The 23587-nt window shown below is 46.4% G+C and overlaps 1 protein-coding gene across 3 annotated transcripts in view; it reads left to right on the top strand.

Moving 5' to 3' along the window:
- SGCD (sarcoglycan delta) overlaps window positions 1-23587 on the top strand; it is a 1008723-nt gene that overhangs the window by 811533 nt on the left and 173603 nt on the right. For all 3 annotated transcript variants that reach the window (XM_075344301.1, XM_075344302.1, XM_075344303.1), the window contains one exon: window positions 18874-18975. In XM_075344301.1, coding sequence (XP_075200416.1) covers window positions 18874-18975 — 102 coding nt within the window. The remainder of the gene's footprint in view (window positions 1-18873; window positions 18976-23587) is intronic.

Below are 23587 nucleotides of genomic sequence, written 5' to 3'. Positions count from 1 at the left end.
CACTGTGGTGAACACTATGAGTCTGCGTACGCGCCAATACCTCTCATAGTCTTCACAGCAGTGTCTTCAATAAAACGGCGCCGGAGATCGCAGTATGCGCATGTGCGGACTCCGGTGCCATTTTAATGAGGACACAATTACCATGCGCATGTGTACCGCCCCGGTGTCAGTCGGGCTGCTCGGACCCGGGATCGTGGTGGCTCGAGGGGTCCGGACCGGGCTTGGCGGACACTTTGATCCGTAAAAAGAGGGTATTTACAGGGGATAAGTTTGTGACGCCACCTGTGGGTTGCGGTAATGGGAGTACCGCCGCTGCTGTAAGGAGTACCGGGGCAGATGGAGTTAAGCAGCCAGATGTTAGTCCCTCCACAGGTAGGGAAGGCCCTGGGCTCAGGGGTGTTGGTGGTTATTTGGGAGCGCAGGGTGCAGGGGACCAGGGTACTCACTGTGGGTAGTTGTGGTGCTGGATGAGGATTATAAAGGAGACACACACTGCAAGTAAACCAAGTTCTCTGTGTGCCGCTGCCGCTGTGGGAAGCCCGTCCAAGTACCCAGTCCCACCGGTGGATGGATACTTGGCCTTGGTATTTCCCTTGTCATATCTTTAAACTTGTCAAAGAGTTGGATATTGACTAAAAGGGCCACTTAATATGGTGGTTATGGTGGTCTCCTGAAAAGAGCCACTCCTTGGCTAGGTCCTTCCCGGAGGGATATCTGGCTGGTTTCTGTGACGAGACTCCTAACAGAGGCTCCACGGACTTTTTTGATTTGCATATTTCCCAGGGGGCAATGCACCTAGAATTTCACTGTCTTGAGTGCCCTTGTTGGCTGCCGGCAGTGTTTTCTCTGGCTGGTCTCCCCGAGATCAGTGATTATTTTGTCTTGCACCCTTATCCAATGTCACTGCTACCAGTCCCCGACTCCTCGGGTCCCGGACCACTGTCTGCGATCCAACCTCGGTCCTTCTAGCTCACTGGGAGCTCCCACTCCCCGGCCCCTCTCTCTTTGAGGGCTCTCACTAGACTCTCTCACTTCCCTCCCACCAGTCTGCCTGACCCCTAGGTGGGTGGCCCTTTTCCAGCTGGACTAACTCACTGGTATGTCTGACAGGTCATGATGTGAGGTGTTGATTGGGATTTGTGGTGCTGATGGAGGTGACACTGGTTTCTGGGAACTTGGAACCATGGGGGGTATGTCCTGCATCCTGAGGGAACAGGATGCAGTTCCCTGTAGCACTCTGATGTATTCAGGGGCGCAACACATGCGCCACCAACAATGGCTATGTTGGTGCGACGCAATATTCAATTAAAGAAAAGGGCGCAAGCCAGGAAGACATCGAGAAGGAATAAACACTGAGGACCCCTCCCACAGAGGCCCGGCCCTGTTGCACCGATCAATCAAAGTTCAGGACATTTCTGCAACTTTGATTAAAGATATTTCATCAACCGAGCATCCGATCTTTCTATATCAGGTATGCCTGGATTCAGCAACTTACTGCCTGTATGGCATTGCCTTTACCTCATATTGCAAATGTGACGCCCTGGCAAAACCAGGTTGTCACTGAGACTGCACAAATCTTCCAGGTGCAGGACAATAGGGACAGACCAGTGGACGGGGCCAGGCAGATGGTGACGCCCAACTAGGGGTCATGAGGTGTCAGGGGAGGGAACACGTCAGTTAGAGTGCAGGAGTTGAGCAGAAAGAGTCTGGACAGAGGAAGTGAGAGGAGTGAAGTGGTAGTTGGGGGTTGTAGCCCGCCGGTGCCGACAGCGGGAATCCGGTCCGGAGGCTGTGCACAGTCGGGGTACCTGGACCCCAGGCCGAGGACAGCTTCAAGCACCTTTCCGATTAGCCAGAAGGGGACATGTCTTGTCCCACCAGTGAGCCCAGATAGAGCGAGATGGAAGCCCAACGCGGGGGATAGGGCATCTGCAAGTGCCTGCAAAAATCCCAAGGGTCAGATCTCGTGGGCAACAGCTCCCACAGCAAAGACACCGGGAGCGGACTTTTCCCGTTTCAGGCGGACTAGTCAACACACACGACAAAAACATAAAAGTGCAGGAGGAAGGGCCCCTGTCCTGTCAACCGGTGTGCGGGACCCGAGCACACCACTCCGGAGGCTACCGGTATCCGGCACTTGGTTTACTACTTGGACTTTGTGTGGTTTATTCAACAACAGTAAGTACACCGGTGTCATCCGGTCCAGCCTGCAGACGGCGCCCCAGCACTGCACTCCACCTACACCTGGGCCCCAGGACAACACCTCCCCTACCCGTGGAGGGGATACCATCCTGCTGCCCCATTCCATCATCCCCGGGTGCCCCTGTGGCGCCCTGGACTAGCCAGGTCGTCACAAATAACACACAAACACCCCCCACCCCCATTAGACAGAGACACCAGCCAAACACAAAACCCTTGTTGCCTCCCTCCAGTGTCTGATGTCCACACCAGGTGGGGCGGAGCCAAGCGGTTGGCCCCACCCACCAAGGAGTTCACAGGCCTGGAGGCGGAAAAAGTGAGAGATAGAGTTTGGAGGTTGAAGTGAGAGGAGTGAGCACTTGGGTGTCCGGGTTTGTGGCCCAGGCACTGACAGCAAGGTTGGCAGACGGTGGTGGCCGTCTGCAGGAGTGGTGAAGCAACGCGGAACCGTAGGACCGGAGTCGGGCGTTGGCCCGCCGATACCGACCGGGGAGCGGATTGAAGCCAGCACACACAGGCAGGGCCATCGGACCCCGACCAGGCTTGGAGCCGCCGACAATAGTCAAATCCGAATGTGACCGGAACCCCAGGGGTTTCCTAACAGCAAAAGTCCCGATTGAAGGCAACCGCCCACACCGTGAGGGTATACAGCTACCACCTAAGGCTAGAGACCCAAGGGCCAGCGCCTGCGGGCAAACGGGCTCCTCCGGTACCCATACACTGGGGATTGGACTACCGTTGGGGATCCATAGTAGTGAAACGAGAACATCAAGGTGCAGGGAAAGACAGCCGCCATCACCTGTCCGGGGAGAGACACGGCAGCCGGCTGCGGGACCCGTCCATCCAGCCGTTTGGTTTAACGAGGACTTTGTACCTTTCTTGCTGAGTGAGTACACCCGTGCCATCCAGCACCGCGCCGCGCTGTCCCTGCAACCCTGCACCTCACCAACCTGCCTCCCCGTCACATCATCGGGCCCCGGGACCACCGACACCTACCCACGGAGGGGGAAAACAACATCCCAGCTGCTCCCTACCATCGCTCCCGGGATCCCCGTCACCAGCAGTGGTGGTGCCCATCTTCACCACGACCCGTGGGTGGCGTCACGGACTGAATCCCCCAAACCAACCACCCCTTTCACTTACGGGCGAGGAGCGCCGCTCGAGTCTTCGGATCCGGCCCACCGCTCAAGCCACCAAGCAGCCGCAGCAGCGCCGGACCCGAGCGTTAGCGAGAGCGCAGCAGCGGCGGCGTCCTCCCCGCCCGCGACACCCCCATACCAAGGCAGCGGTGGTGTCACCAAACTATCACCGCAACCCATGGGTGGAGTCACTAACAAACTCTCCCCCTGTAAATAACCCCTTTATTATTGTTGTGGGAGACGGGCTGCTGCACGAACCCCGGGTCCGTCTGCCGCTCGAGCCACAGCCACGATCCCGGATCCGAGCATCTCGAGTAGCTCCCCACTGGCCGTGGCCTGCGCCCCCGCTCGCGACAAAAAATCCTGGTGGTTGGTTCTCTTTAATGAAACCAATGGGTGGAAAGGTTAAAAAAATGCAGTAAAAAATACACCAATAATTGACAGTCTGCAGATTATTTTCTGCACCAAATCTGCAAGGAAAAAATAAGCAAATGTGCACTCGGCACTTCAGAATTCCCATTGACTTTGCTGGCATAAGGATAGACATGCAAACTCATGCCAGAATCTGCACAAAATCTGCATCAAAAACGCACTCTGCGCACTCAGCCTTCTTTTTTTTTCTCCTTTTTCTTCTCCTTTTTTTTTCTTCTTCTTTTTTTTCTTCTTCTTTTTTCTCTTCTTTTTTTTCTTCTTTTTTTTCTTCTTCTTTTTCTTCTTCTTTTTCTTCTTTCTTTCTTCCTTTTTTTGTCTTTTTTTTGTCTTTTTTTTCTTCTTTTTTTTTTCCTTCCTCTTCTCATCACTACTGAATTTCGGACAATGGTTTGTTGTGCCGATGTTCTAAATACGCCGTCTGCTGCAGTATCCATCTGACGAGACGTCCCACACACATTCTTGTCGGGGCTCTCCGATGAATGCAGACCCTCCTTCGTGAAGCATTTCTGTAATTCTAATGTCGAGTTTCAGAAGCACAAGGTTTTTATTTTCTTCCATCAGACAATGACTGGAGTCATGGCTAGATCTAAAATTAGACAGTCTATTTGTGGGAGTGTGGTAGTCTTAGGGTATAATAGAATTATGATTGATATTGTTGAATATGGAAAAAGTTTAGCATTTGTTATAAATACTCTTATTTTTTCATTTTGCACATTATCATTTACATGAGTGCTATATTATTATACAGACCTTTATCAGCTCAGTTTAGCTTTTATACTACAGTAGGATAGTTTCTATGACATATCTGTGCTTCATAAATATCTACACTCCCCATAATACAAGCTAAAAAGCATCTGACAGCAGGTTTTTGATATGTAATCTTATAACAGCATGATGTACGAGCAGAGAACCTGATTCCAGCGATGTATCACTTACTGTATTTTTTGTTTTATAAGACGCCCAGATTAGAAGACGCACCCCAAACTTAAAGGAAAAAAAAAAGGGGGAAAAAAAATATGGGGTCCGTCCTATAATCTGGTGCTATTTTACCAGAAGGGGGAGCAGCAGTGGTGGTGGAGCGAGGTCACAGGAGGTAGGGGCACTGGTGGACTAGGGTTTGGCGGGTGTCCTGGATGCTCGCTATGGGCACTTGAGGTAGGAGGAGCATCCAGAAGCTGTCGGCAGTGCAGGCTTCAAAGAAATGGCACCCGGAGTCGGCGCATGCACAGATAGATCTCTCGGCTCAATGACAAGCCGAAATATCATCTGCGCACGCGCCACCTGTCGTCGTAATTTTCCTTAAGTCCGCCGCAGGGAATCAATAGGCCGGAGGCGGCGCGTGCGCAGATGAGATCTTGAGCCGAGAACTCCAACTACACATGTGCCGACTCCGGCGCCATTATTTGAAGCTTGAACTGCTGACATTTTCAGAATGGCGGCCCCTGCCTCACCGCCCGTAGCACATCGCCCAGCACTTCCTGCAGCACAGCGACCATCACTGCCCGCAGTAAGCCCACAGTACAGCGCCCGCGGCCCACAGCATCTCCCCTGCCTCCGGTGACCCCTCTCCACCACCCCTAGTAAGCTACATTCGGATTATAAGACGCACCTCTCATTTTCCACCGAAATTTTTGGGAGGAAAAGTGCGTCTTATAATCGGAAAAATACGGTAGTTTACTGGGTGCAGCAGTTGGGATATAATCACAGTTTTCGTACCTGCAGAACTAACAGCACTCGGAATATTGATCTGTGTATAACCCCGCCCCCACACCACTAATTGGCAGCTTTCTGTGTTCCCTGTATATTGACAGAAAGCTTCTAATCATTTGTGGGAAGTGATTGGACCAGAAGGAAAGAGGGCAGCTTTTCCAGTAGTGATAATCTCCTTTTGATAAAACACTGATTTTATTAAAGTCCAGTAAGTGACACATCACTGTTATCAAGGTCTCTGTCCCTTCATCATGCTATTCTGACTTCTGAGATTATATAGCAAAAACCTGCTGGCAGATTCCCTTTAACAAAAGGAGCTTTGAAGAGCCAGTAATGAAAGCTAGGAGACTTAAAGGGGTTTTCCCACAAACAATTTAATTTTGAAGTTGATTTTAATCAATAGATACAAGAATAATAATAAGTTCCACGATTAGATGTGATTAAAAAAATGTTCCTGTGCTGAGATAATCTTATATATGTGTCCCTGCTGTGTGCTGTGTAATGGCCGTGTCTGACCGTACAGGGACATGGTCTGATCATACCACATCTCCTGGGCAGGGGAGGATGCAAGAGAGTATACAGATAATATAAAATACTAATACTATAATAAAAAGTATAGGGTAATACAAAGGATAGAGGTGCACTATAGAATAGAAATGGTGATTGTAGGCAAAATTGCAGTGCTCAAGTCAAACTCTGACATCCAACAGAATATAAAATTCACATGATAAAAAAATGAATAATACAACTGGTACATTAATATCTGCATATTTTACTTAAAAATAAATATGTATAAAAATGATAATAATGTGTCACGTTAGCTTTGGGATAGCGGGGAATCGGGGCTCCTAAGCTGTCCCTCAAGCCAGGGGACCATACGCTATTTCAGGGATACTTCTGATGGTGGAGAAGCCTGAGTCTCCTTTCTGACCCTGCTTTTAGTATTTATGGTTTTGTCCTGAGAAAGAGCCTAGATTGCTGTAAAACATGTAGTCTAATATACCATTATTCTAGCCAAGCTATTTGGGGTCCTTTACATTCATTTGAGGCAGCGCTGAGGAACCACATTTTTCTCCTTATTGTCTAGAATGATCAGTGTCATAATGGTTGTCTGACTCTTGGCACCTCTACTGATCATTTGTTAGAAGGCACCTCGATTTTTGAAAAGCAAAAATCTCCCGAAAAAGGATGGCCAAAACCACTGCTCGTTCGGGTAAGACAAGTCTGGTGATAAAGACTAAAGCCTGCTTTACATGTTACGATTTCTCATACGATATCATATGCGATCGTAACCGCCCCCATCGTATGTGCGGCACGTTCAATTTGTTGAATGTGCCGCACAAACGATTAACCCCCGTCACACGTACTTACCCGTCCATACGACCTCGATGTGGACGGCGAACGTCCACTTCCTGGAGTGGGAGGGACGTTTGGCGGCACATCGACGTCACGCGGCAGCCGGCCAATAGATGCAGAGGGGCAGAGCTGAGCGGGACGTAAACATCCCGCCCACCTCCTTCCATCTGCATTGCTGGCCGGGAGCCGCAGGACGCTGGTAAGATCTGTTCATCGTTCCCGGGGTGTCACACACTGCGATGTGTGCTACCCGGGGTACGATGAACAACCTGACGTTCAATTCATGAGGAATGAACGACGTGCATGCGATGAACGTTTTACCGTTCATTCGCAATTGCACGTAGCTGTTACACACTACAATGTACCTTACAATGCCGGATGTGCGTCACTTACGACGTGACTCCGCCGACACATTGTAACATATATTGTAGTGTGTAAAGCGGGCTTTAGGCCGCTTTCAGACTTTGTTCCTCTCCCCGTTCAGGGGTCCCGTCGGGGCTTTCGTTGAACTCTAACATAACGGGTTTCGGACGTATGCGCCGAAGGGGCCACTGACTATAGTGGTACAGAGGAAGTCACCGTGTGCTCTGTCGTGCACAATTTTTGGGAGTAAACGCTTATTGGAAGCGGACACCCAGACGTAGTCTACTACGACTGGGTGTCCGCCTTCAATAGGCGTATACTCCCAAAAATGGTGCGCAATAGAGCACATTGTGACTGTCTACACCACTATAGTCAGTGGTCCCATCAGTGCATACATCCAAAATAATTTTCGGGATTATAAGCTTACTGCAGGCAGACACCCAGACACAGTCTACTACGTCTGGTTTTCCGCCTCCAATAGGCGTATACTCCTGAAGTGGTGCACAACAGAGCACATGGTGACCCCATCTGCACCATTATCATCAGTTGCCCCATTAGCGCATACATTCAAAACCCGTTTTGCTGAGGGTTTTCGGACAGAAGCCCCGACGGGACCAGTGAACGGGGAGAGGAACGCAATGTGAAAGTGGCCTAACCCGTGTACTATACTGAATACTCTGAACCATGTAAACAGTGACGTGTCCTGAGAGCTGCTGCTGTCGTCCGTTGTTTGGCTGTGTGGAAATTACTTGTTGTTTTGTAACCTTCCTCTATCCCTAGTTGTTCCTGTTCACCTATTGTAGTCCCCTGGTGTTGACTTTAGTTGTGCATGTGTTTCTGTTTAGTTGTTGGTGGGGTTTGGAGGCTTCTGTCCTGGCCCGGCCCCTTAGGTGGTGGGTGTGGAGGGGCTCGTATCAATAGGGCTAGCACAGGAGACAGGGAGCGGCTGGGGGCTCAGAACTCGCTACCTTCAAGCATACCTCTGGGTTGAGGGATAGCCTAGGGTACCCCTTTAACTTGAGGGTAAGCGCAGGGGCCCCTGTTCAGTCGCCCTCCCTATCTGTCCCTTTTCGTGACATTACTTTTCTTTTTTTTACTTACTGTATTTTTTTCGGTTTATAAGACACCCTGGATTATAAGACGCACCTCACATTTAGGAAAAAAGGTAAAAAAAGGTGGGTCCGTCTTATAATTCTTTGATGTCTTATCATGGGGGCAGCAGCAGTGGTTGAGCGAGGTCACAGGAGCAATGGGTGGTGGTGGAGTAGAGCGATGCTGCGGATGTCCCAGATGCTCGCTGCAGGTGCTGTGAGGCAGGCAACAGCCACAAACTTTCGTCGGTGCAGGCTTCAAAGAAATGGTGCCCAGAGGCGGCTCGTGCGCAGATGAGATCTTGAGCTGAGAGCTCCATCTGCGCACTTACCGACTCTGAGAGCCATTACTTGAAGCCCGCACCACCGACATTTTCAGGATGGCCCTTGCCGCTTCACAGGCATCCGCAGCCCCAGCACAGCAGTGCATGCAGCCCCAGCACAGCAGCACCCGCAGCCCCAGCACAGCAGCATGTGCAGCCACAGCACTGCAGCGCAAGCAGCCCCAGCACTGCAGAGCGTGCAGTCCCAGCACTGCAGCGCCCGCAGCCCTAGCACAGCAGGGTGTGCAGCCCAAGCACAGCAAGGTGTTCAGCCCAAGCACAGCAGCACGTGCAGCCCCAGCAGTGCAGCGCGTGCAGCCCCAGCAGTGCAGCGCGTGCAGCCCCAGCAGTGCAGCGCGTGCAGCCCCAGCCCTGCAGCGCCCGCAGCCCCAGCACAGCAGCGCCCGCAGCCCCAGCACAGCAGGGCATGCAGCCCCAGCCCTGTAGCGCCCGCAGCCCCAGCACTGCAGCGCCCGCAGCCCCAGCACAGCAGGGCATGCAGCCCCAGCACTGCAGCGCCCGCAGCCCCAGCACTGCAGCGCCCGCAGCCCCAGCACTGCAGCGCCCGCAGCCCCAGCACAGCAGGGCATGCAGCCCCAGCACTGCAGCGCCCGCAGCCCCAGCACTGCAGCGCCCGCAGCCCCAGCACTGCAGCGCCCGCATCCCCAGCACTGCAGCGCCCGCAGCCCCAGCACAGCAGGGCATGCAGCCCCAGCACTGCAGCGCCCGCAGTCCCAGCACTGCAGCGCCCGCAGCCCGCAGCATAGCTAAGCTATAGGTAAGCTACATTCGGATTATAAGATGCACCCCTCCAAATTTTTGGGAGAAAAAGTACGTTTTATAATCCGAAAAATACGGTATGTATGGAAATTACCCTACTGTCTTAACAGTGATGGATCCTTTACATTTAGTTTGAAGGTTTGGCTTTGTAATCGGGAGAGGTAATAGGCACATCAACCTTACGAGTAGAGGTTTGGAATGAATGTAAAAAGTGCCAAGTATATAATTTGCATGAGCGCTAATGGCAAAGCCACACATACCGTATCCTCACATCAATGAAAAATGTCACAGAAATGAGGGTCCTTGATAAAAATAGTAAACTGTTCCAGCGAACCGCCATGGTCTAGACATCAATAGCAGCTCTGTAATAACCGTACCCACTCAGCACTCGGCAGTGCACTTAATGTACTTGGAGCTGGCTTTTTCGGTGCTCTTTCCACTATTACTAAAGCTTTAAGCGTAAACAAATTGGCCATGGGCACATCAAGAAAATACTAAGTACATAATATATTGGAATTGTATGGAGTGGCGCTGTGAGGTCAGTGTGTTCTCTTATCCTGGTATTACATTGTTGAAGGAGGTGAGTGACCAAAATTCATATAGATTTAGACTTTTTTCCATTCCTGTTAAACACCTTGGAAGTAATCTGCAAAATGGTGCCGCACGCATTAACTCTAGTTTTACACAAGACATATCCAAAATATGAAAGTAGTTTTTTAGATATTCCTAAAATTTGATAAGGAGTTTAGCTTCTGTGTGTGTGTGTCATGGGGTAAGTAATGACGGAATAGGGGCTCCTAGGCTGGCCCTCAGACTTGAGACCCTGCACTGTCCCTTATCTCAGAGGTAGGCTTGATGGTAGCCAGGTCTGAGGCACCAGCGTGACCCTGACTCCTGTCCGAGCCCTGATTTTACTTCCCTTCTCCACCACCCTTGGGGCGAGCCGGAAACACAGTAACAAAACCCCACAGAAACGACATTGACAAGGGAGAACGAAAACTCGTATACACTGCACTCGAACACAAAGGTGAGACAATATGGGAATAAAGGAAAGCTAAGGAAGTAAATGCAGAACAGGGGAACTTCCATACCACTCAAAATCGCAACTACAGATCACCATAAACAGGATCACCATAAAGGCTGGAATAGCTGGCGCTAAGCTGAATCTATTATCCGTGCATATTGGAAGAAACCAGCACCTTAAATAGGAAGGAGAGAGCTGCACGTGGCAATTAGCAACCTGATCTCATAGTTCCTGCTCACCAATCTGCAGGAATTAACCTGGGGCTGAAGACCAGTGAACCTGAATCAGCCAATGCCCGGCTCAGGCTGAGCAACTCTGAAGCATGAGGTTATGGGCTGTTTTCCACTTGCGATTTTCATGTGTGAGTGCGATCCGATAAAACATCATATTGCTCTCACACCAATGTTAATAAATCAGTCAGTGTCCTTCTGCTAGATCAAACCTTAAAGGGTTATTACAGACATCTATTATTGATGACCTGTCCTTGGGATAGGACATCAATAACAGATCAGTATCAGTAGGGGTCCGATAACTGGTTTCCCCATTGATTAGCTGTTATTAGCTGCACTGGTGTAGCATATTTACACCCAGCTCATAACAGCTGGCAGTTGTCTGCTGCATATTATTATGTGTACTGGTCCCTATTGATTATGGCTGTGGCACAATCAGCAGAATTAGTGGTGGTCTGACAATCCAATATGGCCAAAGTAACTGCCCATCAATGATGCTCAGTGTTGTTTGGCAACATCCTATGAATATGCCATGAATGGCTTTAAATGGTCACTCCACTTTTAGTAAACTAAAGGTCCCATTACACGCAGCGACGTATCTAACGAGATATTGCCGGGGTCACGGATTCCGTGACGCACATCCAGCATCATTAGCGACGTCGTTGCATGTGACAGCAAGAAGCGACCGTTAACGATGGAAAATACTCACCTTATCGTCCATCGTTGACACGTCGTTCCTTTTCAAAAAATCATTGATTGTTCAGGACGCAGGTTGTTCGTCGTTCCCGAGGCAGCACACATCGTTATGTGTGACACCTCGGGAACGATGAACACAGCTTACCTGCGGCCATCGGCAATGCGGAAGGAAGGAGGTGGGCGGGATCTTACGTCCCGCTCATCTCCGCCCTTCCGCTTCTATTGGGCGGCCACTTAGTGACGCCGCTGTGACGCTGAACGAACCGCCCCCCTTAGAAAGGAAGCGGTTCGCTGGACACAGCGACGTTGCTAGGCAGGTAAGTACATGTGACGGCTCCTAACGATATTGTGCGCCACCGGCAGCGATTTGCCAGTGATGCACAAACGATGGGGGCGGGTGCTTTCACCAGCGATATCGCTGCGTGTAACACCCCCTTTAGGCTCATCGGATGGTCATGGAAAGAACCAACACAACTGCAAAATACTTTTCTTACGCATTAGATGTTTTCGCCCCAAAAAAAATCACTACAAGGTGCTGGCCATTGGGTGGGTCCTCTGCTTGTAGGGAAGCATAATTAGTCTTTAGTAGCTGAGAAGCTTAGAGGGAGTGGAGGAGGGTCTATATCTCTAGACAGGAAGTGGGGGTGGGTTTTCGTTTCTCTTCAGAAAGTGGGGGTGGGTCTTTTCCTCTCTATGAGAAATGGGGGTACCTGCCTCTCTATTGGGGGTGGTCTTGGTCTCTATTCAAGATGAAGGGGCAGGTTTTTGTCTCTTTGCAAGAAGTGATGGCAGGTGTTTGCGCCCCTAGCGGAAATGAGTGGGTGGCTTTGCAGCTCTGCAGGAAGTGGGGCTGGGTCTTTGCCTCTCTATGGGAAATGGGGTACCTGCCTCTCTATTGGGGGTGGTCTTGTCTCTATTCAAGATTAAGGGGCGAGTCTTTGTCACTCTACAGGAAGTGGTGGGCAAGTCTGTTTCTCTACAGGAAGTAGAAGCTGGTCTTTGTCTCTCTACAGGAAGTGAGGGCAGGTCTTTGTCTTTCAACCGGAATTGGGGAGTGATTGTTCCTCTACAGGAAGTGGAGGCAGGTTTTTGTCTTTTCAGGAAGAGAGGGCAGGTCTTTGTCTATCAACCGGAAGTGTAGGCATGTTATTGTCTCTCTACGGGAACAGGGGGTGGGTCTTTGTCTCTCTATAGGAAATGGGGGTCTTTGTGTCTCTGTCCTCTTATATTCCAAACTGCATACAGGTACAGCAGAGAGGCAGGCTTACACTTCATGGAAGGAAACCCATTGGACAATGCATCCTGTGAGGTAATGGAAGGATGTTTCAGAACATATAATGCTGGCAGAATCCTGATATGGAACCAAACACCAACTCAAAAAAAGTAAATGGCAAGTTAAGGGGTATGTGAACTGGAATAGTTCCTGGACATATTAGACCAGTATGTGGACCAGAGGCGGTTTCAGTTTGTTGTGGGGGATGAGCGAAGCATGACCATGGTGATATGACCGGTACACTTTAATCTGTAATATATAGAGGAGGGTCTCGCCATGGTTGATGCAATTCAATTTTCTTCTGGATGGTAAGAACCTGTGCAAGAAACAAGGGACTATCGGTCCAACGATCATGAAGAGAAAGTGGAGGGGAGAGATGGATACAGCTCTAGATTCTTCAATTCATGACACCAGAATCTATGCTATACTTAAGGGCCCATTTTGAACCAATTGTGGCTTTAGTGACAAAATGTCACTTTAGGTACAGGGAAGTACTCATCATAGGGTGAAAGAGAAAGGAAACCTTGTGTCTAGGGAAGGGGGAGATATTGACCACTGACCAAATTTACCACTGGACCCTGGGATTCTTCACTTCCCTAGATAGGTTCCACACCAATGCGCCAACCTGACCTAGGTAGGAAACGGATGGGATTAGTTCTTCGTCAACCCCACTGAGCGCTAAAGGACACACAGGTATAACAAACAAGGAAAGAAAACAAGTTATCTCCAGATGCCTCAGGAAGAGGAACTGCAAACAACAACTAGGTTACACCAGAATGATGCGAGCCGATTGCATGCACTGAAGACTTTTAATAGAGCTAAAAAAAACAGAAGCGCTAATAGGGTTTACCAGATAAGCAACAGGTCAGTATATAAATTAATACACTCACCAATTGTTGTTGTGAAAGGTCACAACCACCATAGATAGCATGAGATAATGGCGGCTGCCGCGGCCCCACGTGGAGATGTCTTCAGAGTAGGAGGAGAAAAAGGGGTTAATCTACGCGTTTCGAGGTGTAAAAACCTCTTTGTTGATATTCTGGTCCTGAGGAAGAGGTTTTTACACCTCGAAACACGTAGACCTATGGAATAAAAGAGTGATTAATTTATCAACATTTCTACATCTTATTTGGCGGATTGCGCGGGATTAACCCCTTTTTCTCCTCCTGCACTGAAGACTTGTAACGGGTAAAGGACTTATCACCAGCACTCAGTGTGGGAAAATGACGGTTTAAATATAGACACCAAGGAAGTGCTGATGAAAAGCAGCTGAGAGGGTGAGGAACTCCACTGGGTCCTAAAGGGAAAGGGTTGAAAATAAAGCAGAGGAGATAAATAGGATACCAAATACATCAAACAGGAATGAAAGAAGGTCAGGGAACAGTTTGCACATCCAAATGCTGTGACCTTCTATTGCCGGACACCACAGGACTGTCTGTCACCCGTCACACAAAGTATTGTAAAAAATTTAATCCAATATGCCTAGAGACTGCCTTGGCAGCTATCCGACAAAATTCACAATCTTTAGGTTTGACAAAGGCCTATTAGATCCAAAACGTTGCGACATCTCGTCACTGGTGCCACAGTAAGGATCTGCACAATTATTGAATTCCGACTTGTCATATTTTGGATTACTCTGGGGTTTATGACAGTGGGTTCCCCTGGGACTTGCACCGTATACACATGAGCTCTGCTTTGCTCCGCTATCTATCTTATGCGTAACGTGATGTCACTCTCATCCTTCACCGTGAAGGGGGCACAGCCTGCCGGTCACACACACAGCTTGAGATAAAGGAAATATTACAGCATGCCGTAATGATGATTATTCAGAATCGCTAACTAGGATGGATGAGGCCGATCTACCAGGACATTTTGAGATTCCAGCTTATAAATGGATAATGACATTTTTGGCTACGTGTGGGTAGGCAGCTCACTGGAGGGTGGACGAGTGAGTTGTAAGGATCACTAGAGATGTAAATGATACATCGGTGCCAGCTTCCCAGCGGAGTGAGTGATCGGCCTTTTCGGGTTTGTCACATACTCCTCTTGCTGTCATTCGCATTCGTAAGAGGCCTTTGCTTGATGAGCAAGTCTAGAGAGCTGGGGAATAATCTGGGAATTAATATAATTACATCTCTCAGCCTCATTTCATTGGAAGAGCATCAGAAAATACTTTAAAATAACATAACATTAAAACAGTAAAATTCACAGTGAAATAACATTAACTTCACGTCCATGACATTCAAGCCCAAGGGTTTTGAATGTCCATATCTGGCCCCCTAACCTTGTATACTGATCTAATGGTCCTCTGGCCTAGTCCTGTATACAGGTCTACTTTTCTCTGTATTCTGTACCTGGCCCTATATTCTTGTCTCTGTATACCAGTCCTATCCTTGTAAATGTATATACTGTTCTGTGTGTCCTAGTCTTCTATACTGTTCTACTGGTCCTTGCATGCTAGTCCTAGCCCAGCTGTCAAGGGGTATATGGACACAGGACATGAGCCCCTAGGCTAGCCCTAAGGCTTGTGACCCTGTGCCGTCCCTTATCTTGGAGGTAGGTTAGATGGTAACCAGGTCCGAGCCCCCAGCGTGACCCTAACTCCTGTCCGAGCCCTGATCTTACGCCCCCTTAGCCACACCCTCGGGGCAGGCTGGAAAACACAAAGACAAAACCCCACAAAACGACACAGACAAGAGAGAATGGAAATTCGTACACACAACACTCAAAACACACAGGAGAGACAATATGTGTACTGGGGGCAATACAAAAGGGAGGAAGTAACTCAGAACAGGGGAACGCTCACACCACTCAGAAGCGCAACACGGATCACCATAAACAGGAGTAACAGCAAGACCAGGATCGAAAAAGCTATCATCGGCACAAACGGGAAGAAAGGCGTGCTTAATATAGGGAGGAGACAGCTGCACTTGGCAGTCAGCAACCTGAGCTCTTAGGTCCTGCTCACCAGTCTGCAGGGATTAACTCCTGCAGAGCTGAAGACCAGTGCAGTGAACCTGAAACTCTGGCTGAACAATCCAGAAGCCTCAGGTTGCTTGTCAGACTCTGCAGTGTGAACAGAGTCTGACGCCACAGTGCCGGCAGGTGTGTGCAGAGCTGAGCATCGCATGACACCAGCATACTGGTCTACTGATCTCTGTATACAAGCCTTTTCCTTTAAACTGATTTACTAGTCTATGTACACTAGTCCCAGCCCTGATACTGGATTATAGGACTCCGAATACTAGTCTTCAGTCTGTATAGTGGTCCTTGAATACTAGTGCATCTCCTGTATACTGGTCTAGGAGTCCATCTATCTTAGTCCTGTATATTGGTCTGCTCTTCTTTGTAATCCAGCCCTAGGCCTGTATTCTGGTCACTGTATACTAGTCCTATCCCAGTATACTTGTCTACTGGTCCCGCTGTCTTCATCCTGTATAATCTCTTTAATCTACTCTTAGCCCTGTGATCTATTTTACTGGTCCCTATATTTTAGTTCATTGTCCCTGTATACTAATCCTAGCCCTTCTGGTATTTGTAAACTCACCTTTGTCCTGTATGCTGGACAATTAGTTCAATTATACTAGTTCAAGTCCTGTCTACTGGTCCTAGCTCTATATACTTGACTAGTGGGCCATGTGTACTGGACTAATGAGCCATATCTACTAGTCCTAGCTCTATATACTGATTTACTGGTTTCTATATACGAGTTGTAAACCTGCATACTGGTCTCCTGGGCTCCTAATACCAGTCCTAGTTTTGTGTGCTGCTCTACTGGTCCTTGTATAAAAGGCTAGTCCTGTATAATGATTTAGTGGTCTCTGTATACTAGTTTTAGCCCTGATACTGGATTTTAAGTCTCTATATACTAGTCCTGGGACTATGTACTGAACCACTGGTCCCTATATTGTAGTCCTTCCCTTGTATACTGTTTTAATGGTCATTGTGCAGTTCGTTGACTCCCCCTAAATTATCAGTGAGATGAATACTTCCGTAAGTTGGTTTGTGGTCCACACAATGAGCATTCATCATCCCATAAATGCCATACATACACCAAGCTTTCCGGGGTCAGGGTTTTCATAGACATTAGACCTACGAGGCCACAAATATTGAAATGTTCGACCGATGGTCTAATATGTATGGGGTATCCTGACGATCCCCCAAAAAAAATCACCTGTTGGGGTAGGGTTGGGGTCCACCATACACATTAGGCTGTCAACCAAACCTTTCAATAGCTGTGGTCTCAGCAGATACACCAAGCTTTTTGTTTTTACCCCATACACATTAGACTAATGTCGGCCGAGGCCACAGATATTGAAAGGTTTGGCCGATGGTCTAATGTGTATGGGGAACCCTGATGCTCCCCACAAAATCACCTGTTGGGGTAGGCTTGGGGTCCACCATACACATTAGACTGTTGGCCAAACCTTTCACTATCTGTAGTCTCAGCAGATACACCAAGCTTTTCATTTTTTCCCATACACATTAGACTAATGTCGGCCAAGACCAAAAATATTGAAATTTTTAGCCGATGGTCTAATGTGTATGGGGGACCCTGTCGCTCCCCAAAAATAACCTGTTGGCGTAGGGTTTAGATACACAATATACATTAGACTGTTGGCCAAACCCTTCAATATCTGTGGTCTCAGCAGATACACCAAGCTTTTAGTTTTTTCCCATACACATACTAATGTCAGCCGAGACCAAAATATTGAAATGTTTAGCCGATGGTCTAATATACAGTACAGACCAAAAGTTTGGACCTTCTCATCTCTAGAACAACTGTTAAGAGGAGACTTTGTGCAGCAGGCCTTCATGGTAAAATAGCTGCTAGGAAACCACTGCTAAGGACAGGCAACAAGCAGAAGAGACTTGTTTGGGCTAAAGAACACAAGGAATGGACATTAGACCAGTGGAAATCTGTGCTTTGGTCTGATGAGTCCAAATTTGAGATCTTTGGATCCAACCACCGTGTCTTTGTAGAAAAGGTGAACGGATGGACACTACATGGCTGGTTCCCACCGTGAAGCATGGAGGAGGAGGTGTGATGGTGTGGGGGGTGCTTTGCTGGTGACACTGTTGGGGATTTATTCAAAATTGAAGGCATACTGAACCAGCATGGCTACCACAGCATCTCGCAGCGGCGTGCTATTCCATCCAGTTTGCGTTTAATTGGACCATCATTTATTTTTCAACAGGACAATGACCCCAAACACACCTCCAGGCAGTGTAAGGGCTATTTGACTAAGAAGGAGAGTGATGGGGTGCTATGCCAGATGACCTGATCTCCATAGTCACTAGACCTGAACCCAATCGAGATGGTTTGGGGTGAGCTGGACCACAGAGTGAAGGCAAAAGAGCCAACAAGTGCTAAGCATCTCTGGGAACTCCTTCAAGACTGTTGGAAAACCATTTCCGGTGACTACCTCTTGAAGCTCATCAAGAGAATGCCAAGAGTGTGCAAAGCAGTAATGAAAGCAAAAGGTGGCTACTTTGAAGAACCTAGAATATAAGACATATTTTCAGTTGTTTCACACTTTAAGTATTTCATTCCACATGTGTTAATTCATAGTGTTGATGCCTTCAATCTGAATCTACAATTTTCAGAGTCCTGAAAATAAAGAAAACTCTTTGAATGAGGAGGTGTGTCCAAACTTTAGGTCTGTAGTGTATATGGGGGACTCTGTCTCTCCCCAAAAATCACCTGTCGGGGTAGGGTTTAGATCCACCATACCTATTAGACTGTTGGCCAACCCTTCAATATCTGTTGAATGTGTATGGTGGACCCCAACAGAGGGGGGATAAGGATCGGCCATGAACGACTTCGGACTCCCATTCTTTGGTTCTCTCGGCCACCAGAGACGTCTTGTAAGGAACTCAGTAACACTTGACATTCTGTGCATAGGAGAGACGGATGAAATAACAGGTCGACCATCGTTTGGCCAACTACAATCTACTTTATATTGGGGCTTTAGGCTAAAAACATTCTCATATGCGGCTGTTTGTTGTTTTTTTTTGTTTCAAACCCATAAAAAAAGATTGGCGTAAAGCGTCTGAACCCGATAAGACATCTCATCTCCGTCCTCTCGGTAACAATACCTTTCTTTGAATACCAATTGCGCCTTGATGTTACCTTATCTTATCACGCGTATAAATAATTCTGCATTTCACATTTATGGATTTGCTGTGTACAAAGTCCCTAAGTCCTTATAAAAGAGCTTGGATTTACTTTTCGGTCTTACTTCTCTGTGTTACAGGATGGAATGGGTAACCTGAGAATCACAGAAAAAGGTTTACGGCTTGAGGGAGATTCTGAATTCTTGAAACCTCTGTATGCCAAAGAAATCCGCTCCAGGCCGGTAAGTGTAAAGCTGAATGTCTAATCCCTAACTAGCATTTCTGTGCGGAGCCACCGTCAGGGTAGCAGGACCCGTGATACTATTGTTAGGGAACCAGGTGAATTAACGATCCAAACTCCACCACCAGTCACCCTGCACCCAATAAATAATGCAAACCATCTCCCTCCTTGCCAGTGCCGATTGCTCCAGTGAGCCATCCAACATGACCCGGAATATCAACTACCCCAGATACTTATTTAATTATATTGCCAGGCTCTTTAAATGGTTAATTTGCATATTTATTAATGGCATTGCCAGTAAGACTTTCACCTCCCTTAAAGACGACCGACCACCAGGATTTTCCTATATAAACTAAAGCCAGTGCTATACTGGCGCTATCATGCTGATTCTATACATACCTTTAGTTGTGAGATCGGATGTATACTTTCTGAAATACAGGCAAGTAAAGTTTGTGAAATGCAGTTATTTGATTGATAGCAGCTACAGAATATCTAATAGGTGAGTTGAATTTTCCTAGTTATTCCTGCCCCTGTCTGCCTGCCTGTCCTTCCTCCCTCCCTTCTCCCCCTGTAATAACAGGCAGATAGACAGAGCCGAGAATAACTAGCAAAACCCGACGCACCTATTAGATATTTTGCAGCACCTATCAATCAAATAACAGTGCATTTCACAAACTTTACTTGCCTGTATTTCAGAAACTATACATCCGATCTCACAACTAAAGGTATGTATAGAATCAGCATGATAGCACCAGTATAGCACTGGCTTTAGTTTATATAGGAACATCCTGTTGGCTTGTCCTCTTTAAAGGAAATCTGTCACTAGTTGTTTGCCACCTAATCTGAGTGCCACATAACGTGGGGGCAGAGATCCTGATTCCAACGATGTGTCACTTACTAGGCTGCATAGTGTAGTTTTGATAAAATCACTGTTTAATCAGCAGTAGATTATCATTACAGGACTACTTGGTGTGCTGCCAGTAGTCCAGCATACTGCTAGATCGGCAGTAGAAAAAAACATTAAATTTTATCAAAATAACAGCAAACAGCTCAGTAAGTGACACATCACTGGGATCAGGGTCTCTGTCTCTAAATCATGCAGCTCTCATATGAGGGAGCAAAAAACTGTGATAGAGTCCCTTTAAAGGGAAGATGCCATAAAAAATTACCTATTCTTTAAATCAGGTTTTTGCCTTAAGTGTATTTTTTTTCCATATCACAATCTGTATTAAAAATAGTAAAAACTGAAATCTTGCAGTTCTCACACTGGCCACTGGGGTTTTTAATAGACTCTAACTTCCTGTTGTATCAGGAAACAATACATGTACATAGTCATATTCGACCTGGACCCCATATTTTGTAATGAAGTGTAATGTGTGCAATCATTGTAAAGGGAAAGGAAATAGTCAGCTGTGACATTGCCTATTGCCTATTATGATTGTTGGATCCTGTGTATAGAGATATCACGTTTTGTAAACACATTGGGTTTTTGCAGCATTTTTTTCTGTACCAAAAACCAAATCAGTGGCGGGAAATATGCTGCGTACAACACTCTTGACATGCTGCAGATTAAAAAAAAAACCCAAAAAAACGCACATCAGATAAAAAAAAATAAAGACACAAAAAGATTTTTGAAATCTTATTCATTTCAATGGAACAATAAGAAAAAAATTGCATCAAAATAATGCTGCAAAAACGCCACATGTGAACATACCCTTATAGGTGAAAAAAGAATGGCCGCTGTGAACTTTGCAAAATTACTATTTATTTATCTAATAATTTATTTTTCTATAAAAATCATGATATGGGAAAAAAAAATAATTGGCGAATATTTAAAAGAAATAAGTAAAAATAAATAAATAAATACTTGTAACATAAAAACTTGATTTAAAGAACAGGCCATTTTTTTTTAGTTTCCTTTAAAAAAACAGCAATTTCCTCCCAAATAAACTTAAAGCACCACTCCAGCGTTTGTTTGTTCCCTTGTCCCTTGTCTTATAGTAACCTGACGCCATCTTCATCTGTTTTCCTTGTCGCTCCTGTTGCTCTCCCCCGATTTGTGACCTGCCGGCAGCTCCAGTGTTTCATGGAGCCAGCCGGCAGTCAAAACTCCATACAAGTCTATGAGAGCCTAATTCTGGCTCTCATAGAGTTGTATTGAGAGCTTAGGACATAACTTCTGACTTCCGGACAATCAGAAGTTACTGTCACAAGATGATAGTAGATTTCCATGGTTCAAAACTTATATTATGGGGATGAGGCCGATTATAGAAGTACAGAACACCAGCAGACTATCTTTCCATCTGGTTACATTATTTATATATAAATGTTGCCGATCCATGCATGCATATCTATGGGGCGGGGGGTTCAGGAGAAATATCTGTGCTTATGGTTGAATTACAGATTGCAATACATAGATATGTAATAAGGCGCACATAGAACACTGTGGACCTGTACAATACCTCTGAGTGCCGTAGAGTTTATGACTTCTCATGATTAAAGTTAATCTGTCAGCAGGTTTTTGCTATGTAATCTGAGCGCAGCATGATGTAGGGGCTGAATTCCTATACATACCTCTGAGTGCCTTACATTTTATGACTTCTTATAGATTAAAGGGAATCTGTTGGCCGTTTTTTGCTATGTAATTTGAGAGCAGCATGATGTACGGGCTGAAATCCTGATTCAATCGATGTGGCACTTGCTGGTTTGCATTCTCATACAATCACTGTTTTATCTGCTGCAGATCTAGAAAAGCTCAGAATTATGACCTACCTAAAACCCCACCTACATCACTGATTGTCTATAACCACACCCACACCACTGATTCTCTATAACCTCGCCCACACCACTGATTGTCTTTAACCCCACCCACACCACTGATTGTCTATAACCTTGCCCACACCACTGATTCTCTATAACCTCGCCCACACCACTGATTGTTTATAACCTCGCCCACACCACTAATTTTCTTTAACCTCGCCCACACCACTGAATGTCTATAACTTTGCCCATACCACTGATTGTATATAACCTCGCCCACACCACTGATTGTCTATAAGTTCACCCACACCACTAATTGTCTATAAGCTCGTCCACACCACTGATTGGCAGCTGTGTTGGTGCAGGGGGCTGGGATGGACCAGTAGGCACAAGATACCTAGTTCTGTAATGATAATCTCCAGCTGATAAAACACTGATTTTATTTAAACAGAAAAACACAGCCTATTAAGTGACACATCTTTGGAATCAGGGTCTCATCCCCTCAGATTACATAGCAAAAACCTGCTGATAGACTCCCTTTTAATATGGCATTCTGGCATGTTCCAAAACAATCTCACATGAGTCTCTGTATCTGGCGGTGACACCAGATGGCAGTACATGGAGCAATTCTAGACTACATCAGTTCGATCAGGATGAACAGGGGATGTTAAATAGTGACTGGGCTATGCAAGTACAGATAAAAACAGAATTTAAATAGCAAAATAAAAATGTAATTATTGTGAGCATGTTACCTGAGACCCCCTATTGTTAGATTGTGACAACATCGCCTATTATCGTCTCCTCCGGAGGCTTGTTCATAAACGTGATATTTTTTACATGTGAGAAATAGGTTGAAATCCCAAGTGAGGGAGGGATATCTATCTCCTGCCACTGCGTAGCGCCATCCATTAATACCGCGCTGTTCACTTGTAAATTATTCGTGCCTGCAGGTGTAAACAGCAGGTTTCCTAGATCTGTCCTTGGGGAACCAGAGTCACTCCAGGTTTTCAGCATAACAAGTGAATCTGAAATCTCATGTGCCGGCACTTAGAGGTTTTAAAATTCAATTAAATGAAATCGACCAAGAGGAGAATTCATGTAATCGTTTCTTTTTTTTTTCTTGCTTGCTTTTCTATTAAAACATTTTTATTGACATCATATTTCAGAAGTCCCTCTTAAGCGAATCAAATTTTACAAAGGGGTGGACTGAAAAAATAAAATCAGATGGAATTTTTTTGTAATATATATATATATAACCAAACAGTTTCCACCTTTCATTTTCCAAAGAGTCTGTGAAGAATGAAAAGTGGAATCTGATTGGTTGCTAAGTCAGTTTCACTTTACACACCATGTTTGATAACCCTATTACACTTACTGTCCACCTACTTTTGAACCACCCTGTATGTATATATATATATATATATATATATATATATATATATATATATATATATATATATATATATATTTATATATACAGGGTGGTTCAAAAGTAAGTGGACAGTAAGTGTAATAGGGTTATCAAACATGGTGTGTAAAGTGAAACTGACTTAGCAACCAATCAGATTCCACTTTTCATTCTTCACAGACTCTTTGGAAAATGAAAGGTGGAATCTGATTGGTTGCTAAGGGCAACTGAATCAGTTTCACTTTACACCATGTTTGATAACCCTATTAAACATACTGTCCAGCTACTTGTGGACCACCCTGTATGTATGTATATATATATATATATATATATATATATATATGTATATATATATATAGTATATAAGTAAAATAACAAACGGTGTAATATTCAATTTATCAAGCCCCTGCCACCTCAGTGCAGACACGTCCAGACACGTCTGCCG

Source organism: Anomaloglossus baeobatrachus, chromosome 4 (genome assembly GCF_048569485.1).
Source record: "Anomaloglossus baeobatrachus isolate aAnoBae1 chromosome 4, aAnoBae1.hap1, whole genome shotgun sequence".
Taxonomy (NCBI): domain Eukaryota; kingdom Metazoa; phylum Chordata; class Amphibia; order Anura; family Aromobatidae; genus Anomaloglossus; species Anomaloglossus baeobatrachus.
Note: the sequence above shows the minus strand (reverse complement) of the source record. Positions and strands in the feature narration are given on the sequence as shown.